This window comes from Microcaecilia unicolor, chromosome 10 (assembly GCF_901765095.1).
Source record: "Microcaecilia unicolor chromosome 10, aMicUni1.1, whole genome shotgun sequence".
Taxonomy (NCBI): domain Eukaryota; kingdom Metazoa; phylum Chordata; class Amphibia; order Gymnophiona; family Siphonopidae; genus Microcaecilia; species Microcaecilia unicolor.
This window is the reverse complement of record NC_044040.1, coordinates 218,584,875-218,609,302: the sequence shown is the minus strand read 5'-3', so window position 1 is coordinate 218,609,302 and position 24,428 is coordinate 218,584,875. Positions and strand designations below refer to the sequence as shown.

Below are 24,428 nucleotides of genomic sequence, written 5' to 3'. Positions count from 1 at the left end.
ATGAAAACCCATAATCTACTGAACACTTCGCCAACCCAACCAGTTAAGACAATTTACCTTGTATATTCACCCACCTTACTCTCTTCTATTCCCTCACATTTCTTTACCCTCACTTAATCTTAATACATCACTAATGATATCTGATATCCTGTAACGTTAATGTCATAACAAGACTATGTAAGCCACATTGAGCCTGCAAATAGGTGGGAAAATGTGGGATAAAAATGCAATAAATAAATAAATAAATAAATAAATAAATAAATAAGAGATAAGGGAATTAAAAAGGTGAGGATGATAAAATAAGGGTACTGAACAAGTGGTAAGGGTTAGGAGTGAAAAGCAGCATCAAAAAGGTGGACTTTTAGCCTAGATTTGAAGATAGCCAGAGATGGAGTTTGATGTACCGGCGCTCAGGAAGTCTATTCCAGGCATATGGTGCAGCAAGATAAAAGGAACGGAGTCTGGAGTTAGCAGTGGAAGAGAAGGGTGTAGATAAGAGAGATTTACCCAGTGAACAGAGTTCCCGGGGAGGAATGTAGGGAGAGTTGAGAGTGGAGAGGTACTGAGGAGCTGCAGAGTGAATGCATTTATAAGTCAATAAGAGGAGTTTGAACTGTATGTGGAAGCGTATAGGGAGCCAGTGAAGTGACTTGAGGAGAGGGCTAATATGAGCATAGGGACACTGGCAGAATTTTGAACAGATTGAAGAGAAGAGAGATGGCTAAGCAGTGGCGTTCCTAGGGGCGCTGACACCCAGGGCAAATCGCTGATGCGCCCCGCCCCCCCCCCGGGTGCAGCGCCCCCCCCCATGCAGTGCCCCCACCCTGGCGAAAGACCCCCCCTGGGTGCACGCCGTTGGGGGGTAGTGGCGCGCCTGTCAGTGTCGTTCGTTTCCATGCATGGAAACGGACGACGCTGACCGGCACGCGGCACCCTCCCAGCGGCGTGCACCCGGGGCGGACTGTCCCCACCGCTCCCCCCTTGGTACGCCACTGTGGCTAAGTAGGAGACCTGTAAGAAGCAAGTTGCAATAGTATATAATATGTTAACCACTTTGTAACCACAAAAAAGGTGGTATATCAAATTCCATCCCCTTTCTCTTCCTTACAGAAGGTTTCCCTACCTCTATATCCAACATCTTTCCCTTTCTCTTTCTTCCCTCCCTCTCCTCTTCCCCCAGGTCCATTATCTCTCTCTTTTTCCTAGGGTCCATTATTCTCTCTCTCTTCCCTTACTCCCTCCCTCCCATTGTCCACAACTTCTCCCTCCCTCTCCTCCACCCCCATGAGCAGCATCAAGATTTTCTGGTTGCTGGAGCCCTCCGCCTCAGCCACACTTTCCTCCAGTGGCCCCCTCAGTTCTGTTCACAGGCCTGCAGCTCATTCCTCTCCCCCCCATCTAGGGTTTGGCATCTTCCTACTCTCAACCCCCCCCCCCCCCCCCGCACCTAGGGTTACCATATGGCTCCAGAAAAAAGAGGACGGATTGAGCCAGCCGGGTTTTACTTCCATTGCTTTCCAATGGAAGTAAAACCCGGCTGGCTCAATTACTTCCATTGAAAGCAATGGAAGTAAAACCCGGCTGGCTCAATCCGTCCTCCTTTTTCTGGAGCCATATGGTAACCCTACCCGCACCAGTCTGCCTTAAAGATAGTTTTCTGTTGGTCCCTAGCAGTGGTAGCATTACATGCTACCTGCGGCCTGCTCCAAAACTCTCGCTCTGGCCTGTCTTGCCTCCTCTGATGTCATTTCCTGTTTCTGCATGGGTAAGACAGGTCAGAGGGAAAGCTTCTTACCAGGACACAGGCAACGAATGTGCAATGCTGCAGCTGCCAGGGACCAACAGAAGACCACCTTTAAGCATGGGTGTAGTTTGTGGGGGCAAGGGGGCATTGCCCTCCCCCAAACGCAGGGCTGATGCAACGCTGCAGACAGCTCTTCCTGCCCTCAGCTCCCGGACAGACTGCCTCTTTGTTCCTTCCTGCCTCCCACCTCACGCGCGTTTAAACCTTTTGCTTTCCTCACAGTGACGGCAGTGAAGTCCACAACACAGCAGGCTCGCCTCCAGCCTTTCCCTTCCTTCACTCAGTGCCCCGCCTTCTTGTGATGAAGTATTTCCTGTTTCCGCGAGGGCGGGACACTGTGTGAGGAAAGGGAAAGGTTGGAGGCGAGTTTGCTGTGTTGTGTGCTTCACTGCCGTCGCTGCGAGAAAAATAAAAGGTTTAAACACGCGCGGGTGGGGAGCAGGAAGGAACGGAGAGGAAGGCTGTTGGGGAGCTGAGAGAAGGCAGGGAGAATCGCTGGACATGGATGGGAGAGAAGAGATTGCTGGACATGGAGAGGAGGGGAGGGCAGGAGAGAGAAGAATTGCTAGACATGATGAATGGAGGGGGCAGGGGAGACAGGAAATTTGCTGGATATGGATGGATGGAGGAGAGGGCAAGGCAAAATGGAGAATTGCTTGACATGGATGGATGGAGGGGGCAGGGGAGAGAGGAAATTTGCTGGGTATGGATAGATGGAGGAGAGGGCAGGGGAAAATGGAGAGTTGCTGGACATGGATAGATAAATGGAGGGGGCAGGGGAGAGAGCAAATTTGCTGGATATGGATGGATGGAGGAAAGGGCAGGGCTTCCTGCTTTTAATATACCGAAAAAAATATTTGCTATGTTTTTTTGCCTCTAATGCTATCTTTTTTTCGTAATCCCTCTTGGCCTTCTTTATCTGTGCCTTGCATTTGCTTTGACATTCCTTATGCTGCTTCTTGTTATTTTCAGACTGTTCCTTCTTCCATTTTATGAAGGCGTTTCTTTTAGCCCTAATAGCTTCCTTCACCTCACTTTTCAACCATGCCGGCTGTCTTTTGGACTTCCGTCTTTCTTTTCTAATTCGCAGAATATGTTTGGCGTGGGCCTCCAGGATGGTATTTTTTAACAGCGTCCATGCCTGTATGTGCATATAACTATGAATTAGGACAAATGTAATCAAATCATAAACTGGATAAAAAGCTTTATTACCACAAGATCTTACCAAGTCAAAGGGACTGCAAACATATCATCCCCATGGTCATCTGAATGCGGGGTACCGCAGGGATCTCCGCTTTCCCCGATACTCTTCAACCTCATGATGATTCCCCTAGCCAGGTTACTAGCCAAACATGGCCTTAATCCCTTCATCTATGCTGACGACATCACCATATTTCTCCCCTTTAAATCCAATCTATCTGAAATCTCCGATAAAATAACTACAGGCATGACCACTCTAACTTCTTGGGCTAACGCTTTCAAGATGAAATTAAACAAAGAGAAAACACAATACTCTCCACTCCTCCCGACTACTCTCAGCACCCCAGACGTTAAACTCTCCATATCTGACAACCTAAAAGTACTTGGAGTAACGATTGATAACCATCTATCATTTGAAAACCATGATAAATCCATCACAAAAAAAAATGTTCAACATGATGTGGATTCTGAAACGAGTGAAATCATATCTTTATTTTGGTTACATTTGTACCCTGCACTTTCCCACTCATGGCAGGCTCAATGCAGCTTACATGGGGCAATGGAGGGTTAAGTGACTTGCCCAGAGTCACAAGGAGCTGCCTGTGCCTGAAGTGGGAATTGAACTCAGTTCCTCAGGACCAAAGTCCACCACCCTAACCACTAAGCCACTCCTCCACTCCTTCTGGAACCTACAGTACTCACACACGCAGACTACTGCAACAGTGTTTTCTTAGGATGTAAGACCCTAATCCTGAAGAAACTTCAGACTACCCAAAACACAGCATCTAGACTTATCTTTGGCAAGTCAAGATTCTATAGCGCAACACCTCTTCGAGAGAAGCTTCATTGGCTTCCCATCAGAGAAAGAATAAATTTTAAAGTCCACACTCTGATTCATAATATCATATATGGAGAATCCCCTAACTACATGAATAACATCATCAACCTCCCAACCGGAAACAGATTATCGTCTTCTCGTACTTACCTCAATTTACACCTTCCCAACTGCATCCAGTTTCTCCTTTTTGGGCAGCCAGCTTTGGAACGCTTTGCCAAGATCCATCCGAACAATCAACGACCATCTACCCTTCAGAAAAATGTTGAAGACCCATCTCTTCAAGAAAGCTTACCCTAATGACCCAACTTAACTTTTTAAGCCCACCCACATGATCCCTGTCCTGACGATTATTATACCTTAGACCATGTCTCCCAATCTCCTAATGCTCATCCCTCAATCTTTTCCTCTCCATCCTTCTTACCCCTTCCAATCTCTTTTCCTTTTGCTCATCCTATCTTTGTTTACCTCTCCATGTTCAATTTACATATCCTCAAAACCCCACTATTACTATGTATACTACAACTTGTAATATTCTCCTTCAAGACTTTGTAATTCTATTTACTATATAAGCCACATTGAACCTGCTATCTGTGGGAAAGCGTGGGGTACAAATGTAATTATTAATAATAATAATAATAATTTGCATGCTTGTAAATGTTCTTGCAAACATCTATGCCTAAAAAATGAAACACAGAAACAAAATAAAAAGCCTGAAAATTGAGGAAAATTTCTTTAAACAAAGATAAACCAATTTTTTTTGGCTGTGCACATCGTTATTACTTACCCCTCTTCATGACTAAACAACAAACCCACACAGACCCCTACCTCACTGCAAAACAACAATGCTGCTGAGAGCTGCTAGACATCTATCTGATCCACCCATCCCCCTCCACAGACAAGAGAATGCCTCCGACTGTCTTGGCCATTATTGTCAAAATCATTGCCAGCTTCGCCTCTATACCACCTCATTGTCAGTTTCGCCTCTCTGACCATTGGGTTAGGAGACAGCTGCTTTTCAGGCGGTTCAGCTTTCCAGATAAGAGCAAAAAGGCTAACCCCTAACTGTAATACCATGAGATTATTGCTAGGGTTCTTCAGTGTCATTATGATACCCTGAACCAGACTGGGCAGTAGTGGAAGGGGACACTATACCATCAGGAATGACATCTGTGTTAGTCCTGGGGGTGGCTGGAGGGTAGAGTGGTGGGGGAGGTTGGGTTTGGATACATGGGAGGTGGGGATCCAGGATATTACTACTACTACTTATCATTTCTAAAGCGTTACTAGACGTGCACAGCGCTGTACACTTGAACATGAAGAGACAGTCCCTGCTCGACAGAGCTTACAATAATTAGGACAGACAAACAGATAAGGGAATATTAAAGTGAGGATGATAAAAAAAGGGTTCTGAACAAGTGAATAAGGGTTAAGAGTTAAAAGCTGCATCAAAAAGGTGGGCTTTTAGCTTAGATTTGAAGACTGCCAGAGATGGAGTTCTGATCAGGTGTGGGGGGATGGTGATACTCAAATGGTGGGGAGAGGGATCCATTGTATGCTCTGATCAGCAAGGGGGATAGGGTAGCACTGCCACAAGTGTGGGTTTTTTGGCATTTCAACCGGTGTGGTCTGATATCCTCACATGGATGTTGAAATGGTGGTCACCATTGATGTTCTCAACCTGTATGTTTAATAATAAAAATGCATCCTCCTGCTGGGCCTAGTTGCCACTTAGATGCAGGACTGAACACCTATCTCAGAAAAGGATCCATGTCAGAAGACTCTCTTCTAAGCTCTTGTGAAAGTCCAATGTAGACATCTCGATTCTGGTTTGTACATCCTTTCTAAAATAATGCTCCACGTGCTCAGCAGTTGAGGAAATTTAAACTCAGAGCTTTGTAATTCCCAAAGCTACCCTGGCAAAATGCTTTGCACACAGCTACTTTGGTTTCCCTGGGGGCAGGAGGGATTGGGAATTGGGATCTAACATGTCACCGTGCTTCATTTTGAAATACTGATGAGCAATAAAGTTATCTAGTTCAATTCATCCAGGTACCTTCAGCCAAGTATAGTCAATGGCACTTTTAGTCAGTTCAAGTTATCTGGGTAACTTTATCCAGATAACTTTGTCACTCTGTATCTTGCTGAATGGTGGCCTGATTAATTCTAAAACTGTTGATCATTAAAAGCAATTTCAGTTTGATGTCAGTCTCAGAATTTCTAATCATCTGATATGTTCTTCTGCCCTCAGGAAGGCCTATGAATCCAGAGTTGCCTCTGGCGAATTCTGTGGGCAATGTCATCTGTGCTGTGGTATTTGGGCATCGCTTTGACACTGATGACAAACTCTTCCTGCGTTTCATGAAAGTCTTTGATATGGTGGTCAAATTCCCGGGCACAGCATGGGGCAAGGTGAGCTCTCTGCCATCTCAATCTTAGAAACCTTTGGCCTAAAAGCAGACCCTCAGTTCTCCAACCAGCTCCAGCTCTTACCTGTAGCAGCCTTTAAGCCTCATTTTGCATGAAGGTCAGAAAAGGGACATACAAATCAGGATGTTTAAAAATGTCCTGTATAAAAGGCTCATTGAATATGGAGCCTTTTGTAAAATCTACATAAGGATATTAGCCAGCACTTAGAAAATGAACAACCATTTTAGAAAAAAACAAAAACACGTGTAGAAGAGAAATGACATCACCCAGGGTGTTACATGTACAATATAAGGGTGAAGTTAGCAGTTAAGATGTGCTACTTTACTGTTAACTCCCTGTTATTAGTCAAGGCCCTGAAAGGAAATGGCCCCGAGTACCTGAAGAATAGGCTGATCCTCCACACACCGCCAAGGACGCTAAGGTCCTCCCACTATCCACACCCTCTCCAAAAGACATTACAGGATGTGATACCCGCAAGCGAGCCTTCTCCGGAGTAGCCCCCACACTCTGGAATGCATTGCCTGAAAGGCTCCGCTTAACACAAGACTACCTCTACTTCAGGAAGCAGGTGAAAGCTTAGCTCTTCAACCAAGCCTTTAACGGAAGAAGTAACTAACTTGTTAGTCTCACTCACACACACACAAGGAGTGACTTGGGCTGTACATACTGCAGCAGGACATGTTTATCCACTCCTACTGTAGCTGAGATAATATTTAACCATCTCTCTGACCTCATATGCAACTTACTTTCTAACTCTTCCTACTGTCTTACCTATCCATATGTTCCATCCTTGCTTTACCCTTCACTATCAATTATAATGTTCTGTTACATATTGTGTTGACATTGTAAGTAGTATACTATGCAATACTTTGTATTATTATAATTGCTTATTGCTCATGTTTGATCTTTTCTTACTGTACACCGCCTTGAGTGAATTCCTTCAAAAAGGTGGTAAATAAATCCTAATAAATAAATAAAAATAGTAACTATGTCTCATTGCATACTAGGACTAGGGGGCATGCGATGAAGCTACAATGTAGTAAACTTAAAACAAATCAGAGAAAAGTTTTCTTCACTCAATGTGTAATTAAACTCTGGAATTTGTTGCCAGAGAATGTGGTAAAGGCGGTTAGCTTAGCGGAGTTTTAAAAAGGTTTGGATGGCTTCCTAAAGGAAAAGTCCATAGACCGTTATTAAGTGGACTTGGAGAAAATCCACTATTTCTGGGATAAGCAGTATAAAATGTTTTGTACATTTTTGCGATCTTGCCAGGTATTTGTGACCTGGATTGGCCACTGTTGGAAACAGGTTTCTGGGCTTGATGGACCTTTGGTCTTTCCCAGTATGACAACACTTATGTACTTATGCATAAAATGAGACCTGTGCTAAAATAGCCATAAATTAGTGGTAAAATAACACGTCTTAACAGTAGCCCACATTGATAAATTCCCCCCAGTGTGAAGAGTTTGTCTCTGGTAACCAGACCTGATATTGTGATGTCATAAATGTCTCATTTCACCAATAAGAGTGTCAGGCACGCCAAGTGGAGATGTGAGCCCTTGTGCCCGATGGAGGAAGAATCCCCACCGAGCTGTCGGCCAACCCCGAGTTCCCCCTGTGTCTCCCTCCGTTCCCCAGGGGTTAAGCCCCCAGGTGCGGGAATCCAACGGCAGGAAGAACTAAGTCCAGAACAAAGTCCACGGGGCACAGCCAGGCAGCGGGCAAAGAAGGATCAAGAGCAAACAGTGGTCAACACCAGGCAGCAGACAGTAGAAAATCCAGGATCAGGCATAGGTCAATACCAGGCCGCAGACAGAAGAAGAACCAGGAGCAGGCAGTGGTCAGTACCAGGCAGCAGACGGTAGAAACTCCAGGATCAGGCACAGGTCAATACTACTACTACTACTACTACTTGACATTTCTAAAGCGCTACTAGGGTTATGCAGCGCTGTACAATTTAACATAGGACAGTCCCTGCTCAAGGAGCTTACAATCTAAAGGACAAATGTACAGTCAGTCAAATAGGGGCAGTCTAGATTTCCTGAAAGGTATAAAGGTTAGGTGCCAAAAGCAACATTGAAGAGGTGGGCTTTGAGCAAAGATTTGAAGATGGGTAGGGAGGGGGCTTGGCGTAAGGGCTCAGGAAGTTTATTCCAAGCATAGGGTGAGGCGAGGCAGAATGAGCGGAGCCTGGAGTTGGCAGTGGTGGAGAAGGGTACTGGGAGGAGGGATTTGTCCTGTGAGCGGAGGTTACGGGCAGGAACGTAAGGGGAAATGAAGGTAGAGAGGTAATGAGGGGCTGCAGACTGAGTGCGTTTGTAGGTAAGAAGGAGAAGCTTGAACTGTATGCGGTATCCGATTGGAAGCCAGTGAAGTGACCTGAGGAGAGGGGTGATATAAGTATATTGGTCCAGGCGGAATATAAGACGTGCAGCAGAGTTCTGAATGGATTGAAGGGGGGATAGATGGTTAAGTGGGAGGCCAGTGAGGAGTAGGTTGCAGTAGTCAAGGCGAGAGGTAATGAGAGCGTGGACGAGAGTACGGGTGGTGTGCTGAGAGAGGAAAGGGCAAATTTTGCTGATGTTAAAGGGAAAGAAGCGACAGGTCTTGGCTATCTGCTGGATATGTGCAGAGAATGAGAGGGAGGCGTCGAAGATGACTCGAGGTTGCGGGCAGATGAGACAGGGAGGATGTGGGTGCCATCAACTGAGATAGAGAGCGGAGGAAGAGGAGAAGTGGGTTTTGGCGGAAAGACGATAAGCTCGGTCTTGGACATGTTCAGTTTCAGGTGGCGGTTGGACATCCATGCAGCAATGTCGGATAAGCAGGCCGATACCTTGGCCTGGGTCTCCGCGGTGATGTCTGGTGTGGAGAGATACAGCTTGGTGTCATCAGCATAAAGATGATACTGGAAGCCATGAGATGAGATCAGGGAGCCCAGGGAAGAGGTGTAGATTGAAAAAAGAAGGGGTCCAAGGACAGATCCCTGGGGAACTCCAACAGAGAGTGGGATGGGGGTGGAGGAAGATCCATGAGAGTGTACTCTGAAGGTGCGGTGGGAGAGATAGGAGGAGAACCAGGAGAGGACAGAACCCTGGAACCCAAATGAGGACAGTGTGGCAAGAAGTAAATCATGATTGACAGTGTCAAAAGCGGCGGATAGATCAAGGAGGATGAGGATGGAGTAGTGGCCTCTGGATTTGGCAAGGAAGAGGTCATTACAGACTTTAGAGAGTGCTGTTTCTGTCGAGTGTAGACGGCGAAAACCGGATTGAAGCGGATCGAGGATGGCATGAGAGGAGAGAAAAATCAAGGCAGCGGCTGTGAACAGCACACTCAAGTATTTTGGAGAGGAAGGGTAGGAGGGAGATGGGGCAGTAGTTGGAGGGACAGGTAGGGTCGAGTGATGGTTTTTTGAGGAGAGGTGTGACTATGGCATGCTTGAAGGTGTCAGGGACAGTTGCAGTGGAGAGAGAGAGGTTGAGGATAAGATAGATGGAGGGGATGACAGTATGGGAGATAGTGTTAAGTTAGTTGGTGGGGATGGGATCAGAGGAACAAGTGGTGCATTTCGAGGAGGAAAGAAGGCAGGCGGTTTCCTCCTCGGTGATATCAGGAAAGGAGGAGAAAGAGGCCTGGGTTGGTTGGTTGAGGGAGAGGGTTGAAGGGTGAAGAGGAAGAGGTGGCTTGGTAGTGAACTCAAGGTTGATCTTTTGCACCTTGTCGCGGAAGTAGTCAGCCAGTGATTGAGGTGAGAGTGAGGGGGGTTGGAGTGGAGGGCACTTTGAGGAGGGCGTTAAGGGTGGCGAAGAGACGACGAGGGTTGGCGCTGAGAGAATTGGTCAATTGGGTGTAATAGTCCTGTTTGGCAAGGAAAAGGGAGGACTGGAAGGAGGATAGCATGAATTTGTAATGAAGGAAATCTGAATGGGTACGAGATTTCCTCCACAGGCGTCCAGCAGATCGGGCGCAGGAGCGAAGGTAATGGATGCAAGGGGTCAGCCAGGGCTGGGGATTAGTACACCTTGTGGGACGGGAGATGGATGGTGCAAGGGTGTCCAGAGCAGAGGAGAGAGTGGCATTGTAAGCGGAGACAGCCTTGTCGACAGACTCAGAGGACATTATGGAAGGGAGGAGATTAGAGATAATAGAGGATAAGGTGGGAGGGTCGACAGCCTGGAGATTCCTGGAAGTAGTGGTTAGTGTTGGGCGGGACTTCGGGGATGAAGTGTGAAGGTGATCAGGTGATGGTCAGAGAGAGGAAGAGGTGAGGCGCAGAAATTGGAGGGTGAGCAGGTAGAGGAGAGGACGAGGTCAAGACAATGGCCAGATTGGTGAGTAGGGGTGGTGGAGCTCAGTTGGAGGTTGAAGGAGGAGGTTAGAGTGAGGAACTGAGAAGCGTATGAGTCGGATGGGTTATCAGTGTGTATGTTAAAGTCTCCAAGAATGAGGGATGGGGATGAGGGCTCAAGAAAAACGGAGAGCCAGGCATCGAAGTCGGTAAGGAAGGAAGATAGGGACTTATCAGGGGGCAGTAAATGACTGCAACTCTTGAGTGGCAGCGGGTAGAATAGACTGATGGAGTGAACTTCAAAGGATGAGAAGTAGTGAGACTGGATGAGAAGCTTCAAAGGATGAGAAGCAGGAGAGGTTGAAAACTGCAGGAGGGCGAAAGTAGTAACCTGATGCCGCCACCGCGGCCAACTGGGCAGGGAGAATGGGAGAAAAGATTGCCTCATTCGCGGCCCTATGCCATGGAGGCTGAGTCGTCAGGGGTGAGCCAGGTTTCAGTTAGGGCAAGGAGTTGGAGAGAATGGGAGATGAAGAGGTCATGGGTAAAGGACAGTTTGTTGCAGACAGATCGGGCATTCCATAGGGCGCACGAGAAGGGGAGGGAAGAGGGGGAGAGGAGGGGAATGGAAATGAGGTTGGAGACATTCCGGAGTGGTCTGCATAGATAGGATGAGGATTGGTGTGGGGGACCTGGATTGGGATTGATGTCCCCTGCGGATAGTAGGAGAAGGAGTAAGAGAATACGAAGAAGGGGAGGGGAGGTAGGGCGACGAAGGCGGGATGTGCATAGGAGGAATGGAGATGGGTCAACAGCAGGAAGGAAATGTTGAAGGTTGAGGGCTAAGGAGAAGGAAGGGGAAAGGAGAGAAGGTGAGGTGATGAGGGTAAGGGGAGAGTAAAGTGTAGCAGCAGTGCAAAGTGTTTTTGGGTTAAGAAGTAGGTTGGGAAGGGACAGCATCAGGAAGAGAGTGTGGATAGGGGACATGGCCATGCAGAATTGGATTGCTGGAACACTGGAATGTTGGAATGGATGAAACTGGTAGGCTGGGCTACTGGGGGAAGGTGATGAATTAGGAATAGATGTAGTTGGAAGAGGTCAGTAGTGATAATTTGGCTGTAGGGAGGCTATTTAAGAGATGTCACTCTAGGGGTGGGAGGGACTAAGCCTAAGAGACAGAGCTGTAATCTGCAGGCAGACTATCTCTAAAAGGTGGCTTCTCTGAAAAAGCGGTTCGTTTTGAGGCTGAAATCTGCTCTCCCCAGAAAGAACTAACCACACCCACTAAGTTTGAAAAATGTGGGGGAAGGGAGGTGAAGAGACAGAGCTGTTCTCTGCAGGGAGACTCTCTAAAAGGTATTTTCTCTGAAAAAGCTGTTGCTTTTTTTACCAGGCAGCAAACAGAAGCAAAGTCCAGGATCAGGCAAAGATCAATACCAGGCAGCAAACAGAAAAAGAACCCAAAGCATTCAGGACTGAATAGAAGCCGAAGCATGGAAGGACTGGAGGCAGGGCTTTAAATAGGACAGGAATTAAGCCCAAACATGCACAGCTGTCTTCAAGATGGCTGCCCCCACCAGAGACGCCCTCAAGCCCAAATATGGGCTTCCTTCCTGAGGCTGCCCAGCTCCAAGATGGCAGCCCCATCCTAAGACACCCACCTCTGAGATGGCCGCCCTAGCCTGGAGATTCCCAAATCCAAGATGGCCGCCATATCCTCAGATGCCCATACCTTGCGTAAGCAAGGAACACGACAAAGAGACAGCCTCAGTGATGTCACTATAGCTTGACTGCCTATAGTTGGCTCACTTCTGATATTGTGATGTCATAATGCCTCATTCCACCAATGTCAAGCGCCAGCCTCATCAGTGATGTCACAATGGCTTGATTGTCCAATACTTGGCTGACTTTATTTATGACATTTATTCCCCACATTATCACAATCAATCTTGAGTTCAATGTGGCTTACAAGAAACGAAAAGAATTAACGGTAACGGAATTCAAACATGCGTGGGATAAACATAAAGGAATCCTGTGCAGAAGAAAGGGATCCTCAGGAGCTTAGCCTAGAATGGGTGGCAGAGCTGGTGGTTGGGAGGGGGGACTAGTGCTGGGCAGACTTATACGGTCTGTGCCGGGGCTGGTGGTTGGGCAGCGGGGATAGTGCTGGGCAGACTTATACGGTCTGTGCCGGGGCTGGTGGTTGGGCAGCGGGGATAGTGCTGGGCAGACTTATACGGTCTGTGCCAGAGCCGGTGGTGGGTGGCAGGGATAGTGCTGGGCAGACTTATACGGTCTGTGCCAGAGCTGGTGGTTGGGAGGCGGGGTTGGTGGTTGAGAGGCGGGGATAGGGCTGGCCAGACTTATACGGTCTGTGCACTGAAGAGGACAGTACAAATAAAAAAAGTAGCACATATGAATTTATCTTCTTGGGCAGACTGGATGGACCGTGCAGGTCTTTTTCTGCCGTCATCTACTATGTTACTATATATAGAGAAAGTCATAACTGTACTAACAATATGTTAAATACAAAATAAGCAGGAAAATTTGTTTTTAAAGATAATACACAAAGCAACAAGGTAAAGAGCACAGGAAATATGCAGAACCTGGCAACAAAACTAGATTAAGTTAAAGGACCATTTTCTCTTAATAAGAACTTAGCAAAGAGGTAAGATTTCAGAGTCTTGCAAAATTTCAGGTCATCTTGTTGGCTTCTAAAAGCTGCTGGCAAAGAGTTCCACCACTTGGCACCCTGATAGGTAAAATTGGCAGAGTGCACTGATCTGTAAATCAGTTTCTTGCGTTTGGGAAATGTAGTCTCAGGTAGTTCCTTGCACTAGGGTGGAAAGCTTTACTCCACGGTCCAGCACTCATTCAACACTCTCAGGTTCCAGCCCTCTTTGTAAATGATCATCACCCTCTGTTCTCCTCCTAACAGATTTCATTGACAAACACACAGCAACTCCAATGCTTCTTATAATTAAGAATTTTATTTGGCTTAAGGTTTAGGCACACAATTCCTAACCTTCATTGTGCACTTCGCCCTTTAACACAGTCCAGAATGCCTCTCCAAGAGGTCCCTAATGTGTGCTCAGTCTCTTAGGACACTGCTTCCACTACCCAGCCAATTATCAGTTGCAACAGCTTTGTAACATCAGAGCATTTCATCCGGGACCCTGCTTGAACTCTTCAGCAACCTGCCAGGATTATTAGCTGCATAGTATCAAGACACTTAGCCAATTATCAGCTCCAACAGCCTTATAACATCAGGGTATTTAGTACCTTCCTGGTTTTGAGAGGCTCCTCCTGGCCCTCCTTCCTTGAGACCTTCTCTTCCAGGCACAAGGCATACCCCATCAAGCAGTAAACATTAAGCATCTGGCTTCCCCATCAAGCAGCAAACATTAGGCATCTGCCTTCCCCTCCTTTCTCTCTCCACTGGGAGAAAGGAATTTATGAGGTAATCAATAATCCTCCCCACCTCTTTAGGCCCTGCCCCCTTGGTTCCAATCAGGTCTCAGTCTAGAACTCTCCTTCTCTACCTTTCCCTCCCCCACTTCGATAGCTCCACCTGCTGGCCTCCATAGGGAAAAGCTGATCCTATGACATGAGCGCCCTCTAGTGTCCCTTCAGGGTATAACCCAGATATTCCCTTGGAGCTCCCTCTACTGGCTCTATCATGGCATTTTCCCAGTTTCTTGTAGAAGAGCGCCCTCTGGCAGCTTCCTTGGGGTAGGGTAAACCTGTGTTTATCACAGGAGTTACAACAATCAAGTTCAGTTAAGACTAGAGACTGTATAAGCAACCTCAAGATTTCGGAGGAAGGATCTTATATGGTTCAGTTTCCAAAAGGTCTTAAAAGATTTGTTGATTACAGAGGATATCTGAGATACAAAAGTTGGATGCTGGTCTATACATATAGATACATATAGCAGTGATTTCCATTTCTAGAGACATTTCTCCTTTTTTTTTTAATTGGGGGGAAGTTATCATTGTAGGCTACAAGTGTTATTTACTTTTAAAGCCAATTATTAGTAACCAGGTCTCATTGCATAAAATGAGACAATTGCTAAAATAGTATGAGTTAAAATATCACGGATGAGGGGAGATATGATTGAGGTCTACAAAATCCTGAGTGGTATAGAACGAGTAGAAGTAGATCAATTTTTTACTTGTTCCAAAAGTACAAAGACTAGGGGACGCTCAAGGAAGTTACATGGAATACCAAAACACATAAAATCCACACCCAATGTCCATTAATGCATCAATACATCCACTCCCGAACTCTCATCCCCCGTAACCTACTACTACTACTACTTAACATTTCTAGAGCGCTACTAGGGTTACGCAACGCTGTACAATTTAACAAAGAGAGACAGTCCCTGCTCAAAGAGCTTACAATCTAATAGACAAGTGAACGGTCGGTCCGATAGGGCAGTCAAATTGGGGCAGTCTGGATTCAGTGAACGGCAAGGGTTAGGTGCCGAATGCAGCATTGAAGAGGTGGGCTTTAAGCAAAGACTTGAAGACGGGCAGGGAGGGGGCTTGGCGTAAGGGTTCAGGAAGGTTGTTCCAAGCATAGGGTGAGGCGAGGCAGAATGAGCGGAGCCTGGAGTTGGCGGTGGTGGAGAAGGGTACTGAGAGGAGGGATTTATCCTGTGAACGGAGGTTACGGGCGGGAACGTAAGGGGAGATGAGGGTAGAAAGATAGTGAGGGGCAGCAGACTGAGTGCATTTGTAGGTAAGAAGGAGAAGCTTGAATTGAATGCGGTATCTGATCAGAAGCCTCACCTCACTCATTCCTTGACTCACAGAACTATTTCTACCATATGTCTTCGTATCTTAATACTGCCCTGTTAGCTTCCCTTTGTCTCCTTCCTATGTTTCAAAGTTTTGTTCCATTGCTATATTCCTTAACGACACTTTGATTGTCTCGCATAACTCTTCACAATGTAATCCATAACCAAGTTGTAACGAATTGTATTTCCACCATTCATCTTGTATTGTAAGCCACACTGAGCCCGCAAAGAGGTGGGAAAATGTGGGATACAAATGCAATAAAATAAATAAATAAATAAATAAAAATAAATAAATAAAACAAATAGGAGGAAATATTTTGTCACTGAACAAATAGTTAAGCTCTGGAACTCTTTGCCCATAAGTGTCCTGCCTTCTCCTCCAATGTGACCCCGGTACAGCCCAAGGACAAATTGTATCTTCCACCTCCGCCCCCCCCCCCCCCCGCTGAGTCTGCCCTCAACTCCCCGACAGCCCTCCATTCCATTCCTACCGCAGCCGCCCTGCGTTTAAACCTGTTATTTTAAGTCGCAGTGGCGGCTCGCCTTCAGCCTTTCCCTTCCCGCTCAGTGTCCCACCTTCCTCTGATGAGGTATTTCCTGTTTCCGCGAGGGCGGGATATTGAGCGGGAAGGGAGAGGCTGGAGGCGAGCTGCCGCTGCGACTTAAAATAACAGGTTTAAACGCAGAGTGGCTGTGGCAGGAACGGAATGGAGGGCTGTCAGGGAGCTGAGGACAGGCAGGTGGGGCTGGGTTACACCTCAAACTCGGGGGCTGAAAAGGGGGGCTGGGGCAACTCACCGGACATGGATGGGAGGGGAGGGCAGGGAAGAGGAGAATCACTGGACATGTATGGGAGAGGAGGACAGGGGAGAGAGGAGAAATCACTGGACATGGAAGGGAGGACAGGGGCAGAGGAGAATCACTGGACATGGAGGAGAGGAGAGAGGAGAATTGCTAGATATGGATGGAGGAAAGGGCAGCTGCTGGACATGGATGGATGAATGGAGGGGAGGGCAGGGGAGAGAGGAGAGTTGCTGGGCATAGATGGATGGAGGGGACGGAAGACAGGAAGGAGATGCACATAGAACATGGAAGGAGGGGAGGGAAGAGAGGAGAAATCTGGACATGGATGGAGGGGAGGGAAGACAGAGGAAGTAAATGCACATGAATGGAGGGGAGGGGAGTGAGGAGAAATGCTGGATATGCATGGAGTGGAAAATGTTGAATTTAAGGGCTGGATTGGAACACTTTGAGAGCAGATACTGAAACTGGAGGAAGGATAGGGACAGGGCTACAGATGATAGACAGGACGCATAAGGACACAGGTGGATGGTGGACATGGTGAGTGAAAAAATATCAAATGGAAAGAAGACACTGCATAAAACAGAAGACACTAGGACCAAAGCGAATAGAAAAATGAAATGCTCAGACAACAAAGGTAGAAAAAAGTATTTTATTCAGAATTTATTAATTGGAATATGTCAGCTTTTGGAAATGTGCTTTTGTGATATTTTGCATGTACGTTTCAATTTCTCTAGTATTGCTGCATGCTGAGACTGACTTCTTGAGGTAACTTTCCAGTTCAGTATTTTGCCCTCATATCTTTTGATTTCTAGTTCCTTGTGTCATATCTGTTGTGTCATGTGTTTTTCATGTGTGATCAAGGTGCAGTATTCTGCTAGCGTGTACTATTTGCAGCCCTTTTTTGTTTCACTAGGTAGTGTATTGGTGTTTTAGAGCCTGATGTAATTACAGTGCTGCCTTTCCACTCATAAGGTTGTAGCTCGTCCTGTCCTTGGAATTAGTGCTGTTATGGTTTGGTAAGGTTCTGAGTGTGTTTTTGCACAAGTTTTTGTGTAGTGTTTTGCAGTGGAGAGATTGTGTGTTGGCCGTACTAAGGTGACATCAACACTTTAAATTAATTTTAGTTTGTTTGTCGTAACATCAGACATGGTTTTATAATATTTTGAAGGATCTGATGTTGAATTGTTAAAGGTACTAATTGTGACAATTTTACTTTTATTTATTTATTTTTTCTGTGTGTTAGACAATTATGGATGTAAGCCCCACCCCTGGCACCACCCCTAACCCCGCCCCCTTTAGCCTCCCCAAACAGTTGGGCCACCGACCGCCTATGTCTTTGCCAGAGGATGTGCGTGTCTGGGTTTAAAAAAGGTTTGGATAAATTCCTGGAGGAAAAGTCCATAGTCTGCTATTGAGACAGACATGTGAAGCAACTGCTTGACCTGGGATTTGCAGTATGGAGTGTTGCTACGATTTGGGTTTCTGCCAGGTACTTGTGACCTGGCTTGGCAACTATATGGAAAACAGGCTACTGGGCTAGATGGACCATTGGTCTGACCCAGTATGGCTACTCTTATGTTCTTATGTTATGGTATGTTATGTTAACGTTAGCCCATGTTGATAACTTTCCCCCTTAGTGTCAAAAGTTTCAGTCTCTGGCAACCAGAGGTGATATTGTGATATCGTAATGCCTCATTCCACCAATATATTGATTCAGAGGTTGGAGTCAATTGGGATGGGTGGAAATGTTCTGAGCTGGTTTTCATCATTTATACAGGGTAGACAATTTTGTGTGATACAGGGTATGAATAAGTCAGAGTTCGATATTTCAACAGAGTACTGTTTAATATTGAGTTGAGTGGGAGTCTAAGCAGACAACATTCAATTTATATTTCCAGTTGATGACCAGATTGGAATAGTGTTTGATAAATTGAGAATGTATTTACAAGTAATTCACGGATGATAGCAAATCATTTCAAACAGAATATCGCCAAAACACAGATTCTAATCTTGGCAAGTTACCCCTGTGATGATGTGCTGGAAATATCTGACTTTGAGAAAGAAATGATTCCGATCGTTTCTAAAATGGGCAGTTTGGGAGTAATAGTGGATTCTACTTTATCAATGAAATATCATGTGCAGAAAGTGATTAGAGATGTTTTCTTCAAATTGAAGATTGTTAGAAGATTGAAAAGTCTACTGAGACAGGACAATTTTTGTTTGGTTGTACAGAATATAATTTCACCATGCTTTGACTACTGCAATTGATTGCTATTAGGGATTAGAAGAAATCAGCGTAGAGCATTACGGGTGGCCCAGATGAGTAAAGAGTACTGGAGGGATATTGGTTTGAGCACATCGCTCCCTTACTGAAAAAAATTGCATTGGTTACCAATTGATTACAGAATAAAATGTGAAAACTTGCATCTGATTTTAAGGTGTTGAGAAACCAGAAGTCTGCTATTCTAGCTACTAAATATCGTATTTACCAACCTAGGCAATTCTTGAGGTCCATGAACAAATCTTTCTTGGAAATAGCAACCTGCCACATTGTGAAACTGGAGGAATTTTAAAGCTCCATTTTTTACTGTGCCGGACCACGAGCCTGGAACAAATTGCTTTTAAAGTTGAGAGAGATCTGGGACTTGGAAGATTTTTAAAAAGTTTTTAAAACATATCTATTCATGCAGGCATATGAAAGAGTGTAAAGATAGGAGGAATATAAACAGTTTTAATGGAAAGAGATCTAAGGATTAATTTAGATCAAATGGAGCTGAGGTAGGAAGGTCTCCTATAAATGCTTTATATGTTAGAATGAGTTTTGTTATGTTTATGTAATACATTGAGTTATTGTGTTTGTGAATGATGTAATCCGTCTAGAACATTGGTGATAGTGCATAATATAAAATTGTAAATAAATAAAATAAATGCTTAAGAGACAGTCTCATCAGTGACTCCCCTCATCCCTGAACTCCCTCCCCACCTTTGTTTACATTTCAACAGTGTTTTATTGACAGGTGAACATATTGAATTCACTCAACAAGCTCATTGCACAACCAATTATCCATCCCTACGTATGTAACCAAAAGTAATAAATGTGGTCATCAGAGTGGGGCAGATTAGCTCTCCCTTCCCTTCCTTCCTTAATCCCCTTAAGTTAGTATGCTTAGTCGAAGTATATGTCCATCCTTTTTATTAAGGCACCATGACAACCAGGTCAAGTTACTATATTAGCAAGTGCCCTGCCTCGTCCCCACCATAACCAACACATTAATCCCTTCAAGCCTTCATTGACCTCCAACCCCCCAACTCCATTAGTAAGGGCTCGGAGGCCAATACGTAGTATTAGCATTCAAAAGCATGACGTGTATCAGCTCTCCAAATACATAAGTACGCTAAGAAAGTAGACGACACTGAAGAACAGCATGGTAGAATGCAACTGAATAATATTCACCCCATCATAATCTAATAGAACCCCTTCCTACCACCCTCCCCCCCCCCCTTTGTCTCCCCCCTTAAGATCAACTCTCGCACCCAGGATCTGAAACCATCTACATTGTGCCTATCACACATTCTCTCTGACAGTACTCCACTCATTCTCACTGACTATCCTAGAGTATTCAGGACCTGACTCCTTGCTCGCGGGGATATTTTGTTCAGATATGCCCCCCAGACCTTAGTGAACCGTTGCCTTCTCTTTGGCGTATAACGGGCATCTTGCATTTCATAGTAACATAGTAGATGACGGCAGAAAAAGACCTGCACGGTCCATCCAGTCTGCCCAAGAAGATAAATTCATATGTGCTACTTTTTTATTTGTACTGTCCTCTTCAGTGCACAGACCGTATAAGTCTGGCCAGCCCTATCCCCGCCTCCCAACCACCAACCCCGCCTCCCACCACCAGCCCTGGCACAGACCGTATAAGTCTGCCCAGCACTAGTCCCGCCTCCCAACCACCAGCCCTGGCACAGACCGTATAAGTCTGCCCAGCACCAGCCCCGCCTCCCAACCACCAGCTCTGCCACCCATTCTAGGCTAAGCTCCTGAGGTTCCCTTCCTTCTGCACAGGATTCCTTTATGTTTATCCCACGCATGTTTCCCATAGCATAAGCTCATGTAGCCTATTTCTCCAATACCAATATGATGGGCCCCTGTCCGATACCCAATGATTTAAGATACATTTTTTCCCCCAAAATACAAAGTTTGCTGAGAAGGATCTTTTCTTCCACTGACCCCCTATCCCAAGCAGCCACTGAACTGAATAGCAATAGAAATGATTTATAGTAGTAGTAGTAGCAATATCAGTTTTAATTACATATAGCAGTGATTTTGATTTCTAGAGACATTTCTTTTTTTTGAGTAGGGAAGTTATCAATCTTGGCTATTGTTAAGATGTGTTGTTTACTGTAAACTTCAGTTATCAGCAACTACGTCTCACTTCATAAAATGGGACCATTACTAATAAAATAACAAAAGCTCACTTTGATAACAACATTCCTGATGATTTTCCAGTTTGCCCATATGAGTGCCATTGAATACACGTGTAAATGCTGAATTTTGTACTTGTACAAGAGAAGCCAATTAAGAACAGACATTCTAAACATCAAATTTTGGGTTTTATAATGTGGTTTTTAAGGTCAGAGGGATAACCACAATTGCCCCCTCAAAACCCCAGGTCCAAATGAGCAGTTTGTTTCACTCTTGCTCAGAAATGTAAACACTGATGGAGATTTTTTTGAAATACACGTGTATTACCCTTGTAAAACAGGAAGTACATGCATATTTTGAATGTTCATCTATATGTGGTTGACACCATTGTAGCATAGTAAGTGACAGCAGGTAAAGACGTAAACAGTCTGCCCAACAGATACTGTACATTTATTATCAATTCAGGATTAAATACACAATGAACATATTATATACTTGACCATATGAAATCTTTCTTTAGTGTTTCTGGGACAGAGACCATAGAAGTCTATCCGGCTCTGTTCTTATGTTCCAAGTACCAGAGTTGCCGTCAAAGCCCACTCCAGCCAATCTGAATGCATCTCGTCTGCCCGGCATGCTCCGTGAAATCTGTACTTATTGCAGATAAACAACTTTAAGTAGCAGATTTCTAAAATCACGACATGCCTGTCTGTGTATATGCACATTTATTTATTTATTTATATCCCACATTTTCCCACCTCTTTGCAGGCTCAATGTGGCTTACAAATACCGTAGTGGCGATCGCCATTTCCGGAATAAGAAATACACAGTAATATTCCAGTTAAAATAGAGAACACGCAGTATAAATTGGTAGAAAAATATCTAATCAGTACAATTCAGGTATTTAAGAACAAGGGTAATGAAAAGCATTCAATATTAACAATGTGATAAAGTAAGCAAATAGGAATGATTCAATCTTAGATAATTGTAGTCCAGATCAATGTCATGTTTTAAGAAGGATCACTATGATAAGTCTCTTTGACCAGTTTAGTCTTTAATAATTTCCAGAAGGCTGCCAAATCATGTGTTGTTTTTATGGCACATATGTAAAGTAGCTTTTTACTCGTCTACCTGCCACCTGGTCTTTCCCTCAGTGTCTCCCATATCTTTCTTCCTGTAGGTCTATGATGCTTTGTCATCATTGATGCCTCTACTCCCTGGACCCCACAAGAAACTTTTTGCATGCTGGGAGGAGGTTCGTTCTTTCGTAAGAGAAGAAATCAAACTCCATCAGGAGAGACGGGTAGCAGGTGACCCACCGGAGGACCTCATAGATTACTACCTGGATGAGATGGCCAAGGTTACCTTCTGTTTTCATGTACTGATTCTTTCAGTCCCTGCTGTCATTTCTGGTACATTTGAGTTTATTGACACGAAAGAAATTGTAGGATGGAGTGGAACAGAGCAGAGCAGTGGCTGTTGGGCTGCAGGGATTCAGAGAAGCTTTCTAGGTGTAGAACTCCGGATTAGAGGTCAAAATCACAAAACACAAGCACTATAAAACCAATGAAAAATAGTAGTATCAAGAAATTAAGGGGCTCATTTTCAAAAGGAAAAAAAATGGCACAAGGGGCAGATGGACATTTTCTCACACAAAAACCTTTAAACCATATAATAAAAACAAACACAAAAGGTATAAATCCAATATTTGCCCAGAGAAGCATTTTGAGAGTGGCTGTTTGGGGACGTGTCATACGCATTGGCTGGACAGTGTTACATGATGTACTTTTCTTGTGATAACAGATAGCAAAACTATTTCCTTATGCCAGAAAGAAAAATATTGTCAATTAGACCTGCTTTAAAAGCGACTAGCTCAAAAGCAAGCCTGGCTTTGGACCCATTTGTGATTGTGAAAAGGAGTGGAGAGTTGCTGAGTGGTCCATCACCTCTGAACCTTTTGACCCTCACGTTTTCTGCTTTGCCTCCTCTGTGTCTGACCTCCTCAAGTCCTTGATAATGTCTACCAGCCCCCAGGGACACCCGTCCCTTGTATCTCACCCCTTCCCCCTTTTACGTAAGTAACTGTGAACTTTGTGTTTGTGAAATAAATAAAAATGCAAACAATGTTACTGGGAACAAAAATCAGTCCATGGCCTTCATTCAGGCTGGCGCTGCTCCTCATGGAGTATCCTCTGCTTGTTGAAGATTTGACACTGTATGCTTCTTAGGGCTCCCAGCTCCTGCTGCACATCTCTGCACAGGCCTGTGACCTGCAGCAGGAGCTGGCCTAGGGTGGTGTGAGAGAGGGCTCAGTGACAGGCATGGCAGCCATTTCCAGGGAGGCTGAGATGCAGTCAGGTGCTGCCTGAGGAGGCTGTTGGGACCATGTCCTTCCAGAGATCTTCTTTTCCCTCCTTAACGTCCTCCTGCTCAGTGTGGCCTTGTTGTGGGGTGAGGGGCACCTCCAAGGAGCCAGGGTCCATGACCACCTCCTCCCAGGCTCTCTCAGCTGCAGGCTGTTCCAAGGCTGGCTGGTCTGAGGCAGCCTGTGCGTCAGCTAGAGGGACCTGTATGTTTAAAAGGTTTGCATATAAGATCAACATATCCTACATGACTTGCATAGTTGTGCAGCTGCCTCTCGGCAGGCAGAGACAGGGACAATGAAGGCTGCTGGTTGTTACTTAGGGGACATCTTATCTGTGGAACCAATGAGATGACATAGCAGGGAACCCTGGAGCCATATCTATTTGACCACTAAAAGGGTTGTTTCCTTATGGCAGGGGCGTAGCTATGGTGAGCCTCGGGGGCTCAGCCCCCACCCAACATGGTATAAGAGGCTGTCGGCAGTGGCTGCAGTGGTTACAGCAGTCAGCCTTGGCTTTCTCAGTCACAGACTGGTATGGTGCTGCCATGGGCGTCCCGTCAACTGATGTGGTATGCTGTCCCTCCTCTCTCCACTCCCGCCCCAGACTAGTTATCAGTCTCTCTCCTCTCTCCATCCCCGCCACGCTGTGCAGGTCTCCAAGCTTCCAGGCCCGCCAGCAGCGATGTATAAGTGCTGCCTTAGGCCTGCCCCGGAAGCCTTCTCTGTTTGCAAAACAGGATGCTGGGCTGGATGGACCATTGGTCTGACCCAGTATGGCTACTCTTGTGTTCTAACCCACTGGACCCAGTGCTTAACTTTACACAGTGGCCACCAATATTGGGCCCAATGACTTTCTCAGGAGGTAAATTGTCCTTAAAGAGAGACAATTGTTTTGAACTCTGTATCCACATGTTGGTCATGACAAAAGAATTTCTAGAATCTGTATTTGCAAAGTATGGTGTATGGATATATGCATTTACCTTTAGGGTCTTCAGCATCTAACCTTATTCTACACTTTTCATCTGCAGACCAAGGATGACCCCACCTCTCTGTTTAATGAAAACAACCTGAATGTCATCGTGGTGGAGTTCTTCTTGGCAGGGGTGGACACGACCTCTGTAACTCTGCTCTGGGCACTGGGATACATGGTGGATTACCCTGATGTTCAAGGTGAGAGGAGAACGGGGAGAAAGACATTTTATGATACTAATCATGTCACAGTGAGCATATGTGTACTGTAAAGCTTTAATTAACGTAATTTAAATTAGCATGTGGGGGGGGGGGGGGGGCGGGCATTTTCGATATGGCGTCTAAATCTGATTTTGGATGTTTGGGGATTTCCGATCTGACGAAGAAGGGCAACCTTCGAATGCTAATCAAGAAATGTATTAAGTTATGTCCAATAAAAAAGGTATCATCTTATTTTCTTTTCCATGTTTTATTTTGTTTGATTTCTATTGATAACCTTAAG

At 45.4% G+C, this 24,428-nt stretch overlaps 1 protein-coding gene across 4 annotated transcripts in view; it reads left to right on the top strand.

The window, feature by feature from the left end:
- The window catches only part of LOC115478460 (cytochrome P450 2J5-like), a 65,277-nt gene that overhangs the window by 24,589 nt on the left and 16,260 nt on the right, over positions 1 to 24,428 (top strand). For 2 of the 4 annotated variants that reach the window (XM_030215801.1, XM_030215803.1), the window contains 3 exons: positions 6,091 to 6,251; positions 21,773 to 21,970; positions 23,986 to 24,127. In XM_030215801.1, the coding sequence (XP_030071661.1) occupies positions 6,091 to 6,251; positions 21,773 to 21,970; positions 23,986 to 24,127 (501 nt within the window). The remainder of the gene's footprint in view (positions 1 to 6,090; positions 6,252 to 21,772; positions 21,971 to 23,985; positions 24,128 to 24,428) is intronic. The other 2 variants (XM_030215802.1, XM_030215804.1) reach the window with 1 other exon arrangement.